This window comes from Macaca mulatta, chromosome X (assembly GCF_049350105.2).
Source record: "Macaca mulatta isolate MMU2019108-1 chromosome X, T2T-MMU8v2.0, whole genome shotgun sequence".
Taxonomy (NCBI): Eukaryota; Metazoa; Chordata; class Mammalia; order Primates; family Cercopithecidae; genus Macaca; species Macaca mulatta.
In genome coordinates, this window is record NC_133426.1 from 31865565 (window position 1) to 31883979 (window position 18415).

Sequence of the window (18415 nt, forward strand, 5' to 3'; positions counted from 1 at the left end):
AATCTAAAGCACATAAAAACTTCCCAACATCCTTATATCCTACCCTGGAAAAAATTCTTTGAGATTTCAAATCTTCCATGACCTGGTCCATCTTGACAGTTTCATTTGTCACTGTGTCATTTTTCAGTCTTTCTACATATAAAAGGAAGTCCCCTTATCAAACTTGATTAGGGTAAGTGGATAGGTGGTTTTTGGAAAAATAGTGTAAAATTGGAGGAATTATATAAATGTGTTTACACATATTCAAACATTTTATTTTTCTTAGAATATACAAATGGCCACTCATTTACTTCTCATGTGGTATGGGGTCTGAGACTTTTCCTGGAGTAAAAGCCCACAAGTTGAAGGTAAGCATATTACTTTTTGCATAAAACACTTCTACATTTCATAATCTGTGACTTTTAGTTTGGTTTCTTTGAATTACAGTCAAATTTGGAGATGCCTGAAATAATCTGAATGTAAAATACCTCCATTTTTGGGGGGGATTCTATCCCTCACACCCAATCTTAAACAGTTATCTTACCTACCTACATTTAATTCAACAGCACCGTTTTTTTTTTTTTGTTTGTTTGTTTGTTTGTTTGTTTGTTTTCCTCACTCTGTCACCCAGGCTGGAGTGCAATGGCACAATCTTGTCTCACTACAACCTCTGCCTCCCGGGTTCAAGCAACTCTCCCACCTCAGCCTCCCAAGTAGCTGGGACTACAGGCCCATGTTTGGCTAACTTTTGTATTGTTTTTAGTAGAGGTGGGGTTTTGCCATGTTGGCCAGGCTGGTCTCGAAATCCTGACTTCAGGTGATCCACCCACCTCGGCCTCCCAAAATGCCAGGATTATAGGTGTGAGCCACTGCACCTGGCCCTTTTTTTTTTCTAATCACCTTTATCAAGTCTTCCAAGCATTCAATTTAGTATTCATAGAAACCACAATTCTCTTATCTTTTCATTTCTATTTCATTAGTTTTCATGATATTTAATAAACAGGAAAATTTTAATAACAAGAATAACTTGCATAGCCAGGTTAGGAACCACAGACTGTTGACTCTTGGAGAATATACTCTCAGATGGTGCGAGCCAAGGTACATGGTACCAGAAAGGATACTTGAATACCTTTCAAAAACATGTATAGGTTACTAATATCCATCATTAAGTTTGGAGTGGAAATTAGGCAGCTTATATATAGAAAATGAAGAGTTTAGGGTAAGTCAATGGTGCTTGCTTAGCAGAGCCTTTTTATACTGAACTGTGCATAGTCCTTTAATGTAGGCCACTTTTTCTTGCTTCAGTGATTTTGCTCCCATCACTTTTTCTCTCTGGCATGTCCATTTATTCTTCATTTGCCTCCCCTCATCCTTTAGGGTCCATCCCTGATATCATGTTCCCTAACAAACTCTCCCTAACTCCTACTTTCCCAGGCACATAAAAGTTCATGGAAGGCCATGAATAAAGCACATTCACTTGTGTATCTCCATGTAGTGGTATCACCAGTACCAGCCAATGCAACAACATATTTGGTGCCAGCTAGTCAGTTTCACTAGAACTAGCCAAGTTGAAAAAATAAAATATGACATACAACGATTAACTATGAAGCTAATTTTTCAAAGTCTTTCGATGAAGAATTATGAATGTCCTTGAAAGCTTTTCAAGAGTCATCAGAGAACAGATGGGAAGAGACCAGCTTTTCCATAGACACCTGTGAATAATAATATCTGTATGATTCTCGCTGATCAATCTAAAAATAGCTCTTTGGTGATATGGATTGCATCTAAAACATCTTGTGGCTATATGTAGGATGAGGCTAAAACATTCAATTTCAGGGCTAATTCCTACTTAATTCACTTAAAAGGTATTAGTTGAGATACACTGAGACTACAGCAAACAAATGTACACAATGTTTGAATCAAAGAGCTGCTTTTTGCTATAACTAGCTAAATAAATTGAAATGTACTCTTAAATGTACTAAATTCTGAAGAATACCTAAAACATTATTAACCAAACTCCTTCCATTTTTTTTTAAGACTAGAAGGAATCAAGGTCAATTTCTAGAATTGCAAAGGTATCCGTGGAAATGTGATAACATGATAAAAACATAAAAATTGGTCTGGCTTTTTAGATCTATTTTTAACCTATGTAATAATATCAAGTGTAAAGATTTAAATCTTCAGTTTAATCTGAATGTGAATAAAATTCTTACCATTTAAATTAAGAAAGTACTTACTGGTCATCTACAATATATCAGGCTTTCTGTTAAGTACTGTGGGTTATAGAGATAACAATAGTCCTCTGCCCTCATGAAGCTTTTAATCTTGCTGGGGAAAAAGCATATGTAAATAGGTATGGTACATGATATATACATAAAATATTACATGAGTGTTATAAAAAGGGGCAAGAAAACCTTAAGAGAATAAACTGCTTGTTTGAGAAAAGCAGGTCACATTCATTGAGGTAATAGCACTTAAGATGAGTCTTGAGGGATGTGTAAGATTTTGGGGGAAAAAAAATAAGGGGAAAGGGAATTCAACCAAAGGAAGTGTGTGTGTGTGTTTTTTTTTTCTTTTTTCACAAAAGCTGAAGAACAGAAAACGTCAGGTCATTCAAAGCTTCAGACAAACAGAAATAGTGGAAATTATGAAAAACATGGTTGGAAAGATAGATCAGAATAGATCCTACGTTCAATTCTTTTGCTACTACATGTGGCCATCAAAGATAAGTGGAAGGTTGGTGGGAAGAAACTGTAAGTATATACCAGAGAATCCTGAAGGACAAAACTGGGATAAATAATGCAAAATCTGATCTAGAGTAAGGACTCTGGAGTCAGACTGCGGGAGTGCATCCTGGTTCAAATACTTGCTAGCTGTGCAGTCTTGGGCAAAGAGTTTTATCAGTCTGTGCCTTCACTGCCCTCCTGTGCCTTACAAGAGACCCTGAAGGAAGCACTAAACATGGAAAGGAACAACCAGTACCAGCCATTGCAAAAACATGTCAAAATGTAAAGACCATCAATGCTAGGAAGAAACTGCATCAACCAACGAGCAAAATAACCGGTTAATATCATAATGACAGGATCAAGTTCACACATAACAATATTAACCTTAAATGTAAATGGACTAAATGCTCCACTGGATAAAGAGTCAAGACCCATCAGTTTGCTGTATTCAGGAGACCCATCTCACATGCAGAGACACACACAGGCTCAAAATAAAGGGATGGAGGAAGATCTACCAAGCAAATGGAGAACAAAAAAAGCAGGGGTTGCAATACTAGTCTCTGATAAAACAGACTTTAAACCATCAAAGATCAAAAGAGACAAAGAAGGCCATTACATAATGGTAAAGGGATCAATTCAACAGGAAGAGCTAACTATCCTAAATATATATGCACCCAATACAGGAGCACCCAGATTCATCAAGCAAGTCCTTAGAGACTTACAAAGAGACTTAGACTCCCATACAATAATAATGAGAGACTTCAACACCCCACTGTCAACATTAGACAGATCAACGAGACAGAAAGTTAACAAGGATATCCAGGAATTGAACTCATCTCTGCACCAAGCGGACCTAATAGACATCTACAGAACTCTCTACCCCAAATCAACAGAATATACATTCTTCTCAGCACCACATTGCACTTATTCCAAAATTGACCACATAATTGGAAGTAAAGCACTCCTCAGCAAATGTACAAGAACAGAAATTATAACAAACTGTCTCTCAGACCACAGTGCAATCAAACTAGAACTCAGGACTAAGAAATTCAATCAAAACCACTCAACTACATGGAAACTGAACAACCTGCTCCTGAATGACAACTGGGTACATAACGAAATGAAGGCAGAAATAAAGATGTTCTTTGAAACCAATGAGAACAAAGATACAACATACCAGAATCTCTGGGACACATTTAAAGCAGTGTGTAGAGGGAAATTTATAGCACCAAATGCCCACAAGAGAAAGCTACAAATATCTAAAATTGACACTCTAACATCACAATTAAAAGAACTAGAGAAGCAAGAGCAAACACATTCAAAAGCTAGCAGAAGGCAAGAAATAACTAAGATCAGAGCAGAACTGAAGGAGATGGAGACACAAAATCCCTCCAAAAAATCAATGAATCCAGGAGTTGCTTTTTTGAAAAGATCAACAAAATTGATAGACCGCTAGCAAGACTAATAAAGAAGAAAAGAGAGAAGAATCAAATAGACGCAATAAAAAATGATAAAGGGGATATCACCACCGACCCCACAGAAATACAAACTACCATCAGAGAATACTATAAACACCTCTACGCAAATAAACTAGAAAATCTGGAAGAAATGGATAATTTCCTGGACACTTACATTCTCCCAAGACTAAACCAGGAAGAAGCTGAATCCCTGAATAGACCAATAGCAGGCTCTGAAATTGAGGCAATAATTAATAGCCTACCAACCAAAAAAGTCCAGGACCAGATGGATTCATAGCTGAATTCTACCAGAGGTACAAGGAGGAGCTGGTACCATTCCTTCTGAAACTATTCCAATCAATAGAAAAAGAGGGAATCCTCCCTAACTCATTTTATGAGGCCAACATCATCCTGATACCAAAGCCTGGCAGAGACACAACAAAAAAAGAGAATTTTAGACCAATATTCCTGATGAACATCGATGCAAAAATCCTCAATAAAATACTGGCAAACCGAATCCAGTAGCACATCAAAAAATTACTACCATGATCAAGTGGGTTTCATCCCTGGGATGCACGGCTGGTTCAAAATACGCAAATCAATAAACGTAATCCAGCATATAAACAGAACCAAAGACAAAAACCACATGATTATCTCAATAGATGCAGAAAAGGCCTTTGACAAAAATTCAACAGCCCTTCATGCTAAAAACTATCAATAAATTCGGTATTGATGGAACATATCTGAAAATAATAAGAGCTATTTATGACAAACCCACAGCCAATATCATACTGAATGGGCAAAAACTGGAAGCATTCTCTTTGAAAACTGGCACAAGACAGGGATGCCCTCTCTCACCACTCCTATTCAACATAGTGTTGGAAGTTCTGGCTAGGGCAATCAGGCAAGAGAAAGAAATCAAGGGTATTCAGTTAGGAAAAGAAGAAGTCAAATTGTCCTTGTTTGCAGATGACATGATTGTATATTTAGAAAACCCCATCATCTCAGCCCAAAATCTCCTTAGGCTGATAAGCAATTTCAGCAAAGTCTCAGGATACAAAATTAATGTGCAAAAATCACAAGCATTCTTATACACCAGTAACAGACAAACAGAGAGCCAAATCATGAATGAACTTCCATTCACAATTGCTTCAAAGAGAATAAAATACCTAGGAATCCAACTTACAAGGGATGTAAAGGACCTCTTCAAGGAGAACTACAAACCACTGCTCAGTGAAATAAAAGAGGACACAAACAAATGGAAGAACATACCATGCTCATGGATAGGAAGAATCAATATCGTGAAAATGGCCATACTGCCCAAGGTAATTTATAGATTCAATGCCATCCCCATCAAGCTACCAATAAGTTTCTTCACAGAATTGGAAAAAACTGCTTTAAAGTTCATATGGAACAAAAAAAGAGCCCGCATCTCCAAGACAATCCTAAGTCAAAAGAACAAAGCTGGAGGCATCATGCTACCTGACTTCAAACTATACTACAAGGCTACAGTAACCAAAACTGCACGGTACTGGTACCAAAACAGATATATAGACCAATGGAACACAACAGAGCCCTCAGAAATAATACCACACATCTACAGCCATCTGATCTTTGACAAACCTGAGAAAAATAAGAAATGGGGAAAGAATTCCCTATTTAATAAATGGTGCTGGGAAAATTGGCTAGCCATAAGTAGAAAGCTGAAAATGGATCCTTTCCTTACTCCTTATACGAAAATTAATTCAAGATGGATTAGAGACTTAAATGTTAGACCTAATACCATAAAAAGCCTGGAAGAAAACCTAGGTAGTACCATTCAGGACATAGGCATGGGCAAAGACTTCATGTCTAAAACACCAAAAGCAACGGCAGCAAAAGCCAAAATTGACAAATGGGATCTCATTAAACTAAAGAGCTTCTGCACAGCAAAAGAAACTACCATCAGACTGAACAGGCAACCTACAGAATGGGAGAAAATCTTTGCAATCTACTCATCTGACAAAGGGCTAATATCCAGAACCTACAAAGAACTCAAACAAATTTACAAGAAAAAAACAAACAACCCCATCAAAAAGTGGGCAAAGGATATGAACAGACATTTCTCAAAAGAAGACATGCATACAGCCAACAGACACATGAAAAAATGCTCATCATCACTGGCCATCAGAGAAATGCAAATCAAAACCACAATGAGATACCATCTCACACCAGTTAGAATGGCGATCATTAAAAAGTCAGGAAACAACAGGTGCTGGAGAGGATGTGGAGAAATAGGAACGCTTTTACACTGTTGGTGGGATTGTAAACTAGTTCAACCATTATGGAAAACAGTATGGCGATTCCTCAAGGATCTAGAACTAGAAGTACCATATGACCCAGCCATCCCATTACTGGGTATATACCCAAAGGATTATAAATCATGCTGCTATAAAGACACATGCACACATATGTTCATTGAGGCACTATTCACAATAGCAAAGACTTGGAATCAACCCAAATGTCCATCAGTGACAGATTGGATTAAGAAAATGTGGCACATATACACCATGGAATACTATGCAGCCATAAAAAGGATGAGTTTGTGTCCTTTGTAGGGACATGGTTGCAGCTGGAAACCATCATTCTCAGGAAACTATCGCAGGAACAGAAAACCAAACACCTCATGTTCTCACTCATAGGTGGGAACTGAACAATGAGATCACTTGGACTCGGGAAGGGGAACATCACACACTGGGGCCTATTATGGGGATGGGGGAGGGGGGAAGGATTGCATTGGGAGTTTTACCTGAAATAAAGGACGAGTTGATGGGTGGTGACGAGTTGATGGGTGCAGCACACCAATATGGCACAAGTATACATATGTAACAAACCTGCACGTTATGCACATGTACCCTAGAACTTAAAGTATAATAATAATAATAATAAAATAAAAATAAAAAATAAAAAAAATAGAAATAAAAGGAGAATAGCAACTATTTCATAGAGTTGTTATAAGTATTGAACTATGTAAAACACTTGGAACAGTGCCTGGCAATATTAAGTGTTATCACCATCACTGCCACCACCACCCTAACCATCATCATCATACAAAGGTCTATATGAGGTATTATAAAATCAAATATCTATGGAAAAGCAATTAATATAAATGAGCAAAGTGGGATAGGTGCTGCAAACTGAGGACAAAGCTTGCTTACCAAAGGCAATGCCTCTCAAACTTTAATGTGCCCATGAATCACTTGGAAATCTTATTAAAATGCTGACTGTTATTTATTAGATTCTGCATTTTTTAGCAACTCCCAGGTGATGTCTGTGCTCTGAACCAGAGACCACACTTTGAGTAGCAAGATACCGAAACATCTGTTACTCAGTTGTAGCTGATGGTGCCAAGAGAAAATATAGTAATGAGTGCCTAGTAGCCAGATCTAAATTTTCAAAAGAAAACAGAAATCCCCATTTTTTTAAAAATTATACCTAATGTAAATGATGAGTTAATGGGTGCAGCACACCAACATGCCACATGTATACATATGTAACAAACCTGCACGTTGTATATATGTACCCTAGAACTTAAAGTATAATAAAAAAATAAAATAAAAATCCTAATTCTGCCAATTAAAAAAAAATGAGGTCTCTCAATTTTTAAAAGTTGTCAATTATTTAAGACAATGGCTATGCAAAAACACTGCATGCATTCAGGATTCAGTCTGTGGGTACTCAGTTTATAAACTCTGGACTGGATGGAGAGTCAAGGTGAAAACCGGCAATGAGAAAAAAAGGAAGTTTGAGTACAGAGCCAGTGGACTGGACAGATCCTGGGGGCAAAATGTGAACGTGTGAGCAGGCTTGTAGCACTGGTTCACACGGATATACTGGGTACATTTAAAATATTGCACACACGGTGAAGAGCCATTTGAGTCATTAAAATATTGCCTTTTAATTTGTAGGAAATAAGATGCTATAAAGCTATTTGGTTGAAAGCTATTTGGTTAGCGGGGTCTGAATTTGTGAGAAGCCAAAGTTAAAGAAAACTTAAGAGAAAACAGTTGTCTTACAAGGAAGTGCATAGAGTAACATGAATTGTTCATGGAAATTTTCAAGAAGAGGACCTACTAGACCTACTTTAATGAATTAGATAAGGCTCATTTCTAATTAACAGCATCTATTTGCATGCAAACAACGAGCTAAGGTCTTTAAACAATAATTTCTTCCTTTAAGTACATTTGCGCATTTGTAAATGTCAATAAGAAACCTCCCGTTATCTTATTGACACCATTAATTTGCATGGCAAACCAGCATAGATTATATACTGGTACATTTTGGTTTAAGAATTCAGAAGTAGAGAGGTTTAAAGGAATAATAACTTAATGACTGTACATGAAGTCTCACACAACAAGGGCTTTTTAACATGTCTAGACTTACTTTTAACTTCCATGTATTCTGAAAGAGATTTGTCAAGAATCCTTTCAAAAGTAATCTGAAAACATTACCTCCTTTGGGACTGCTTGCCAGAAAGGTGCAAATATTCCATTGAGAAGGGGCTACTACCCAGATGTAGGTTTCTACGTACTACTCACCTCTAAAAGTAACCAAAGTTCCTCGAAAAAAATGGGTAATTCTAAATCTGGGGTAGGAAAAGTCCAAGGTGAGCCTGGGACAATTGAGCAGGAAGCTCTGGGCAAGAGTAATAACTGTAATTCATAATAATAAATTGAATAAATAAAAATTTATGAGTCCATTTTGACATAAATATAGAGGAAAAACCTTTTTTTTTTTAACAGAAGAAAGTCAGCTGGTAAATTTAAGATCATGTTAGATTAGGAAAATCTCCATTTTGCAAGCCCCAGTGTAATAAGGGAGTTAGGGAAGGATCATCAATGGATACTAAAGCCATTAGATGATTTATTAATTGCACAGAAAATATGTGACATTATAATGCAAGATCTGTCAGTCACCACCTGAAGCAAGTAATACAACTTTGCAGCATTTGGTGAGACTACTTCATATGATGCAGCTCCTGATGTGATGTAATACAAAATACACAGCATCTTGTACGAAATATTCTAGCCAAAAATGTTTGACATGCATCTCCTGAAGTCTTATTTAGACCTAACTTCCGGTTTACTAGAAATTCAGAGACTAGAGAACAAGTTAAGTAATCCCATCAGGGGAAACAAAATAAAACAATTCCTGAAAGATGAGACATTTTTTGAGGCTGGTGTCTTGGACATTTTCAAATTTCAATATCGGTGAAAAAAATGTGGAAGGGCTATTTTAGACTAAAAAGGATAAAAAATCATAATAGCCAAATGTAATGCATGAGCCATGATAAGATGTTGGTACTAACTCCCCTGCAAAATATAAAAGACATTTTTGAACCATGAAGGAAATGTGAATATGCAATGGATATTAATAATAATGTAGTATTATATTTAATTTGGAGGAGAGTGTAATAAACAGGCATGGTTATATATGGCATGTCTGTATTTCAAAGTGACACATGCTGAATTATTTAGGGGTATAGTGGTATTTATAACTTATTTGCAAATATTTTAAAAAGTATATGTGTGTGTGTGTGTGTGTGTGTATGTGTGTATGTGTGTGTGTGTATGTGTATGTGTGTGTGTGTATGTGTGTATGTGTATGTGTGTGTGTGTATGTGTGTGTGTGTGTATGTGTGTATGTGTATGTGTGTGTGTGTCTGTGTGTGTGTGTGTGTATGAGATGTCCTATATATGAGAGACACAGAGGTGGTAGAGAGAGAGAAAAAGCAAATGTGGCAAAATGTTAATAATTGTTGACTCTAAGAATTCAGGGGGAGGAAAAGAGTGTATATGGGCATACATTTTGCTATTTTTTCAGTTTTTCTATATGTTTGAAATTGTTCACAAAAAGACTTGGGGAAAGAAAAAATTCAAAAATATTTTCATTAAAGTAACACTTAAATTAAAATCACTATTCCTTAATGCATATTAGTGGAATAATTGCCTTATCTGTGAAATGGGATAAGCAATATCAGACTTATCTAAAAGAAGAAAGAACTATAATGTTTTGAAATCTTATTATTATTGCTAAGGGTTATGATTCGGAGCTTCCTCAGTTTAGGAATTCCACTTCCCACTGCCTTGCTTCTATCTCACATTCAATCTTTTATCAACTGAGATTATTCTAAGTAAAATCCTCTTCATTATGTTGTCAGCAATCCATTGCTTGAAAGCCTGGCTCCCCAGAATCCCTTGACTGGTACATCTTCTAGAATGCTCCAGAAGAAAAGGAGTGTATGAAGATAGTGACTGCACATTAAAATGACTGAAACCACAGTAAATTAGGATGAGATTCTGGGCAGACAGCAGGCTAGGATCATTTGTTTATGCTTTGGACTTCTTTGGCAATCTGTTGAAGCCTGAGATTCCTCAGAATAATGTTTTAAAGCCCAGTAATAAGATCCTGTAGCAGATATAATACGTATTGCAGTTTTGAAGTAGTAATGAGCATAAATGATATTTTGATATATTTATTGTAACTCTAATGAGATATGCACATATCTGTGGCTTCATAGGTATTACTAGTATTACTGTGATTTTTTTTTCTTTCTTTTTTTTTCTTTTTGGCCTACATTCAAAATGAAAAGGAATGCTCAATTTCAGTTAGAGGTTAGTAAAGACAAATAGGTAATTTTTTTTTTCTCCAATGAAGAGCATGGCACCCCTTGCTATTCATGGACACTTGCTTAAAGACTTGTACACAGACTTGTTTTGTATTAACCTATGACTTCCCCTTTTAGCTGATAGGTTTTTATTTGCACATCCTTCGTTTACAAAGATAGTTTTGGTGGCTACGCCATCATTAAACTCATTATTATCATGCTTAAACCTATAGATGTTATCCAGTTCTTCTGTTACATAATTGGAGCAGTAGTGAATTGTCTATCTTAAACTGCATAGCTAACTGACTACATTTCATACTTCATTTGCTTCCAACATAGACTAACCTTAATGGATGTCCACTATTATTTGAACTTTTGAGATGTTTTTTCTAATATCTTAAAATTTCAAAAGACTTAAAATTATGCAACTACAGGGCTCCATATAGATATCTAGCTTGAATTATACACTTTCTTTCATTGATGTCCCTGGACTAAAACATGTTAAATATTTCTAACTGCTGTACTTAAAGTCTATTACAAACTAAGAGTACTGTTGTTAAGTTGAATAGGCATCTTATTATTATTTTCAAGTGCAATAAATAACTTCTATCTCCATCTAACATCTGCTTGGCTTGCACTGAGAGTACACTATTGATTAGCAGTAGGTTCATGTTTACAGCCCTTCTGTAATTGTTAGGTTAAGATATTATTCATAAAATATTATTTTATTATTTTTACTTGATTTGCTACTGGATGTTTAAAAATAGCTATGAGTATATTGGTAGAACTAGCACTTATATTTTATTACATTTTTACATTTCATAAAATTTAAATGATATAAAAATCCTGAGGAAGTATGCCACAAAAGTGATCTCAGTGGAAATTTAAATATGTTAACATTTATTTTTAAAATGTAGCGTGAAATAGACAACTTTAAAAGCTGAGCTTAAAAAAAAAAACTCAAGGAAGCTGAACTTGGCTTTTTAAAGCACAAAAGTGCAATATTTAATGTAGGTCAACATGTTTAAATGGGAAAATTTTTTCCTAATTATAGCCAAATCCCTAGCTGTAATTAACATAAAATTTGTATAATATTTAACAACAGAGTCAGCATATACCACTTTCTTATAAAATTAGAAAGATCTAAAGTTTTAGAGCTTATCTGGTGAAACAGGATATTGCTACATCTCTGTTTATAAATTATAATGTGCCTTTAGAGCCCAATAACAGATAACAAGATTTTGAAAATTCAGGTGAATTAGAGTTATCAGAGGGAATATTAATACTCTCTATTCAAATACTGTATGAGTAAGACATTTAAAAATAGGAAACAATACTTTATATATTATAGAAAAATAATCTTCCAATCGATTTAATTCACTTTATGAATTCTCTCCCTATATATATATATAGTATGGTATTCAAATTTTTGTTAATTTTCTCATTTCTTACTATTTTAATTTGGATTAGATTGAGCCTAGTTGAGAAATGACATTATACAGATTTATACCTGTTCATAGTATAAGCACATCAGTTATCTAAATAATAACATACTTGTATGATTAATAGAAGAATTTCAATCTGGGAAAAATGTATATGACTTACCTAAGGAAGCAGTTTAACTACAAAGTTTAGTTCTTTATTTTATCTATCTATAATCAAGAAGATTTTCAAAACCAAGACTTAATACAAAATATCTTTCGATGAGGCTATTATTCTTTAACTTTGGCAAGATGTGTGTGTGGTGTGTGTGTGTGTGTGTTTAGGTCAACTAATGTGTTTCTTTTGTACAAAATATGAATTGTGTCTACTTTCTGAGTAATGTAACATGAATAAAGAGGGAAAGAGGAGGTGGGCAAAGACAATTGACATAATTCTAAAATCTTCTTTTTAATACATCTTAACCAAAGACATTCATCAATGAGTTGTTCTAGCTTCCTGAATATTAAAATCCACCTATTATGTGGATGATGGGTGGGATGCAAGAGCTTGGCAACAGAACAAAGTTTTCATTGCTCATAACAATATTCTCATTTGGTAAATAAAGGCCAAGTCTTCCTTTATGAAACAAGACACATTAACATCAACAACTGGAAGCATAATACAAAATCCCATTTATAAACTATCTATGCTTTCCAACTGCAGCACCACTCATTTGGCTTTCTGTGCCTTCAGTTCATTCCAAGGGAAATTTAAATGATGATTGAATTTGACGGTAACCTTTGTGAGGTTTTGTTTTCCCCATTAAACTTGGACATTTTTGGCTCAAGTTCCCCTTCAAGAATATATTCACAAATGTGGTGAAACTGAAAGTAAATATCACTATTACTGTTTTTAGCTTCATAGTCATAATTATAGCTATTTTTAAAACTAAGCAAAGATCTCTCTTTCTTACAAAACAATCATTTATAATTGCTTTTTAAAATCTTCTTGAAAAACAACTGAGATTCAGCTTGAAGTTAAAATATATTGAAGATATTCACCTTTAAGCAATCATGTGTGATTTTTAAAGCAAACTTACAGTTTAAAATAGCAGAAAACCACTAACTAGCAACAAGTATAGTATATAAAAATAAAAAATAAAAAATTTGTTTACTGCTGTTGATTAACGGTTGATGGGTTCCTTACTGTTAGTGCCTTTCACTTGAAGTTAAAATATATTGAAGATATTCACCTTTAAGCAATCATGTGTGATTTTTAAAGCAAACTTAAAGTTTAAAATAGCAGAAAACCACTAACCAGCAACAAGTACATATTTTAGTATATAAAAATAAAAAATAAAAAATTTATTTACTGCTGTTGATTAACGGTTGATAGGTTCCTTACTGTTAGTGCCTTTCACCCTGCTTCTAATCTACAATGAAATATTTTTTAAGAACAGCTTAAAAAGGTCTGCTAAAATGTTATAATTCCTATTTGATCTGTCACCCTACCTCTTTTTTCTTTCTGACAGCTGTTTGCAGACCTCCTGCCACCGCAGATTCAGGCTCCCCAATTTTTCCTGTAGAATACTGGCATCTGTTTTTGAGGATTGCTGAATTATTTCTTCCCCAGTTGCATTCAACGTTCTGACAACAGTTTGCCGCTGCCCGATGCCATCCTGGAGTTCCTGTAAGATATCAAAAAGGCAAAACAAAAATGAAGCCCCGTGTCTTTTTATTTGAGAAAAGATTAAACAATGTGCTACCACATGCAGTTGTACTGGCAAAGAAAGAAATATAAAAGCTCCATGTGAAAATTTCCCTATGAAACTGACATGCCCCTATCCAAAGGATACAAGACAGAAAGACACCTTTTATGTGTCAGGGAAAAAAGCATCCTCTCGGTTAGCTCCAGTTTTTATTTTTGTAAGCTTGTCAGCTAGAGGATGTTATAATGTCCTACAAATCAATTAGTTGGAAACTTTCTCAAGAGCAAATTCAATTTCTTGTCCCCACAAGGATGTTCCATGTTTAATAGCCTATGAAATGTTGTAAAATTTAAACATGAACAAAGTATTTGGGTTTCTTAGTGATTGTGGATAAGAGAGGTGAAAAAGAACAAATATAGTTTAGTCACAGTATTTAAAAAACCTGTAGAGATATTTAAATAAAATTAATTGCTATTTTAGAAGAAAATTTATTTCAAATTCTGTCTACATCAATGTATTTTGCATTATAAGCCACATAAAACTGAGAATTAATTGCTTTCAGGAGCATCCCATCAAGATATCCGTAAGGTACAGTAATAAATTTTAAAATAATCTATAGTCACCAGAACATTTTTATGATTGTCAAGCTTAAATATTGTTTACTTTATTTCCTGAATGAAATTTTAAGAGTAAAGTATCAGAAAAATAGTTCAATTGAAAAGGAGAATATTATAACCAAGTACATACAAAAACAAAAATGCTTTTTACCATTAAATAAAACTGGCCATTATGTTCTATTTATTTTTTTAAAAAAGATAATCTAGAATTTGTAAGGCAATTAAAATAACATATTAACTAAATATGAACCTTAGAAAATGAAATTATATCTGAGAACTTGAGATACCTACCATATTTAAATCTAAATGACTCAAATCCTTGTGTCACTGACAGAATAATGTCAATATGTAGAAAACTCTCCTAATAGATGTGATTCAAATTCTCTAATATTTTTATATTCTCCTACTCCTTGACACAATAGCAAGCTTATAGTAGACACCAGTACATGCTTGCTAAATGAAGGAGCGAATGCATGTTTTCTGAGACTGAGGTAAAGCTCCCTTAGACTCTCATTTCACATAAATTTCTTGCCTTTTTTTTTTACTACATTCAAGCAAAATTATTTTTGAATACTGGAAATTTTGGTAGCCTACTTTTAGCAATTAAAATACTCTGTAAATCAGCAAAAAATGATAAAAAGGTCATTATTCCAGTGACACGGTGCCTCACAATGAATATAAAACTATGCACAGTTACTGAACTATTCACAAGCTGTCCTGGCCATACTCTCTTGAATGCCCATGAGATGTGCTCTAGTAAACATGTGATATTTCCTTGTAACTAGTTGGCTTTGCTCCATTGCTTACATCTCACTCTTTACCACCTGTTCAGATCAGTGTTGCATGTGACAGTCATTGCTTAGTAATAGAGACACCAGTCATAACAAACTATGTCTATATATTAGGTGAGTGCAAAAGTAATGATGGTTTTTGCCATTACTTTTATATCATAAATTCTTTGAGGTCAGATATTGTGTCTTATTCATGATTGTTTCCTGTTGTTTAGTACAATGTCTGGTGCATGGAAGGTTTCAATAAGCATTTGCTGAGTGAATGCATGAATTTATGAATAAGGGAAGTGAAGAAAAAGTGGAAGGAGGAAGGAACAGAGGAAGGAATGGAGGAAGAAAAGAAGGGAGGAAAGGAGAGAAGTAGGAAGAAAGGAAGGGAGGAAATTCAGGCTCATCATCACCTTAGTGTCATTAGTATTAATACTTATTACTGATCCTCCTAGAGATTCAAATAAATAAGCACAATTTTCTAGGTCTTAGGCAGTACATAATCTAGTTGAAAAAATAATACACAATTGTAAGTGATAATTTGTTATACTACATACAGTAGGATAAAAAAGTAAGGTGATCAATACATGGTAGGCCAGAAGAGGGATGATCTCAGTGAAAAGGATGAGCAGAGGAGACTTCTGGGTAAATTTGGAATTTAAAGAAGCATAGGACTTAGGCATATGGAGGGTTAAAGGCAGTGAGAGTGTGGCAGAAGTTAAGGCCTGTGGTGTGCAATCTCCATGATGTGATCAGGTATCTAAAATTGGGCTCTATGTCACTGTACGAGAGCAGGAGTTAGGGGACGAGTACAGCCCTTGGTGTATATTGGGGCCTGGGCAGAGAACTTGAGACAACGTAAATTATTAAGGCAACATGAACTATTACATGAGAATCACCATTGTTTTGGAATAAACTGGATCATGCAAGCATCAGTGACTACTGAAATGGTAAAAAAATTTTGCCTAAAACATAGACATCAGGGAGGTATTTAGAGGGTAAAGACCATGGCTCTTATTTGTTCCTTCATGAGTGTTCAATACTTACAACTATACTTCATACTTTTAAAAAATGCATGGGCACACATCAGATGTATACCATAGCGGTGCTTCTTAGACTTTAATGTGCATAAAAATCTCCTGGAGATCTTATTAAACTGCAAGTCCTGCTTCATTAGGTCTGTGGAGGCACCAAAATTCTGTATTTCTTACAAACTTCAAAAAAAAAAAAATGCCAATACTGCTGGTCCAGGAATACCACTTTGAGTTGTAAGGTAATGGAGTAAATGCCTTTTGAGCCTTTGTTAAGTAATCAAGGAATTCTTATTCCTGCTTATAATGCCATAAACTAAAGCTGCTGCAGCACTTTTTATCTCAGCCTCTTTGCTTTGTAGTTTTGAACTTGGCCCTTTTCCTTCATGGCTGATGGCTACAGTGACTTTTACAACCTAATTGTAGAATCAGCAATGGTTTTATTATTTCGGTTTCCCAAATAAGAGATAGAATTGAATAGCTAAGAATGAAGCAATAATTTAAAATTGTTAGATCTAAATCTCATTTATATAGAATCTCAAATCAGGGCTTTCAGGTATTTTTTAATTTTGTGAAAGAAGAGCTCATTAAATAGTCTACTGCATTTGTATGAGGAGGTTTTGCAACCAGGAGAAATATTTACAGTGCATGGCCTGCTCAAGGAGAGTTTTCAGTGATAAAACATAAGAGAGAAAAATAAGGGATCAAAACAGAAAGTAATAACTTGTACGTGGTGTTTTCTGAGCTGGAAAAGATAACATTGGATTTACAAAATTAAATGTAAAATCTCAATCAACTTTATTCACACAGTGAACTACATTAATTAATTTTAATTCTATAGCTTCTAAATATTTTAAGTACTGAATTATTCATTACCAATAAAATTTCCAAGCTTTGATATCATATTAATGTACTGTTGTCATAGTCATTCTTATCTATTTCTCTGGCAATTAACATCTAGTCTTGGTTCTAGACAAAAAGAAAATCATAATTAAATCTGTTGGATTATTCATCATAGTTAGAAAGCTTATTGTGTTTTGATTTCAATATTAAGCATTCGTTTTTTAATAAGAAGTGCATATCTAACTCCCATGGGGAGCTTTTCAAAATATAAAAAGCCCAGAATTCCATTTTAAGTCTACTGAATCAGAATTTCTGGGGACAAAGGTTTATGAAAGAGATACACTAAAAAAGAAAGGGGAGGTTACAAACATGTGGAGAGAATAGGGAAGCAGGAAGGACATGTAGAATTACTATATTATTTTCAACTTCTCTTCTGCTTTTTAAGTCAAAAGGTATTCCTAAATTATAGAAAATAACACTATTATATATCTAAGTCCTTCAAGTCTGGTCAAATTTGGAGAAGGAAAGAGGAAATACAGGCAAAGACAGAACTGCTACATTTTTATTTTTATACAGGGAAGGATATAAGAAAAAGAAACAACTACCTTTTCTATGAAAGCATTATATACATTTTTTTAAAAAAAAGTCTATTTGTAAAACTTTCCAAAACTGTATGAAAACACAACAGATGAAATATAAAATATGACAAATGAAGAAAAGGAATAAGCTAAGAAGCAGTTATAAGAAATTGTACAATGACAAATTAGATGAATTATGTAGGAAATAAAAAACTGGCAAAAAAACACAAACTAGGGAGCAAAATAGAAAAACGGAAGAGATAAAATGCAATTGGAAGAAAAGATAAATACAGGGAAATAGAGGGAAGAAAAAGGAACCTTCTTTGAACAAGGAGATGTTTCAAAAATCCAATACTGAGATTTACTTGTAATTTTGTTCATGAATTATTTTGAGACAGGTTAATCATTAACCCAGTTTACTGATTGGTGAAGAGAAAAGATGTAATAAAATGAAACTTGAGGAGGGTTGTGAAACTGAGACTTTTATGGTGCAATTTCCTGCAAATATGGTGCTTTTTCTTCTTTTTTTTAAATCCTAAGATCATTCTCATTGTCTCTTTGTCAGTGTCAAGAATTCAGGAGTTTGAAATACAGTTTCTGATACTTTCCTCAATGATAAATAAAGCTAT

The 18415-nt window shown here is 34.5% G+C and overlaps 1 protein-coding gene across 10 annotated transcripts in view; it reads right to left on the minus strand.

Moving 5' to 3' along the window:
- The window catches only part of DMD (dystrophin), a 2157177-nt gene that overhangs the window by 860842 nt on the left and 1277920 nt on the right, over positions 1–18415 (minus strand). For all 10 annotated transcript variants that reach the window (XM_077988314.1, XM_077988313.1, XM_028842274.2 and 7 more), the window contains one exon: positions 13742–13917. In XM_077988314.1, the coding sequence (XP_077844440.1) occupies positions 13742–13917 (176 nt within the window). The remainder of the gene's footprint in view (positions 1–13741; positions 13918–18415) is intronic.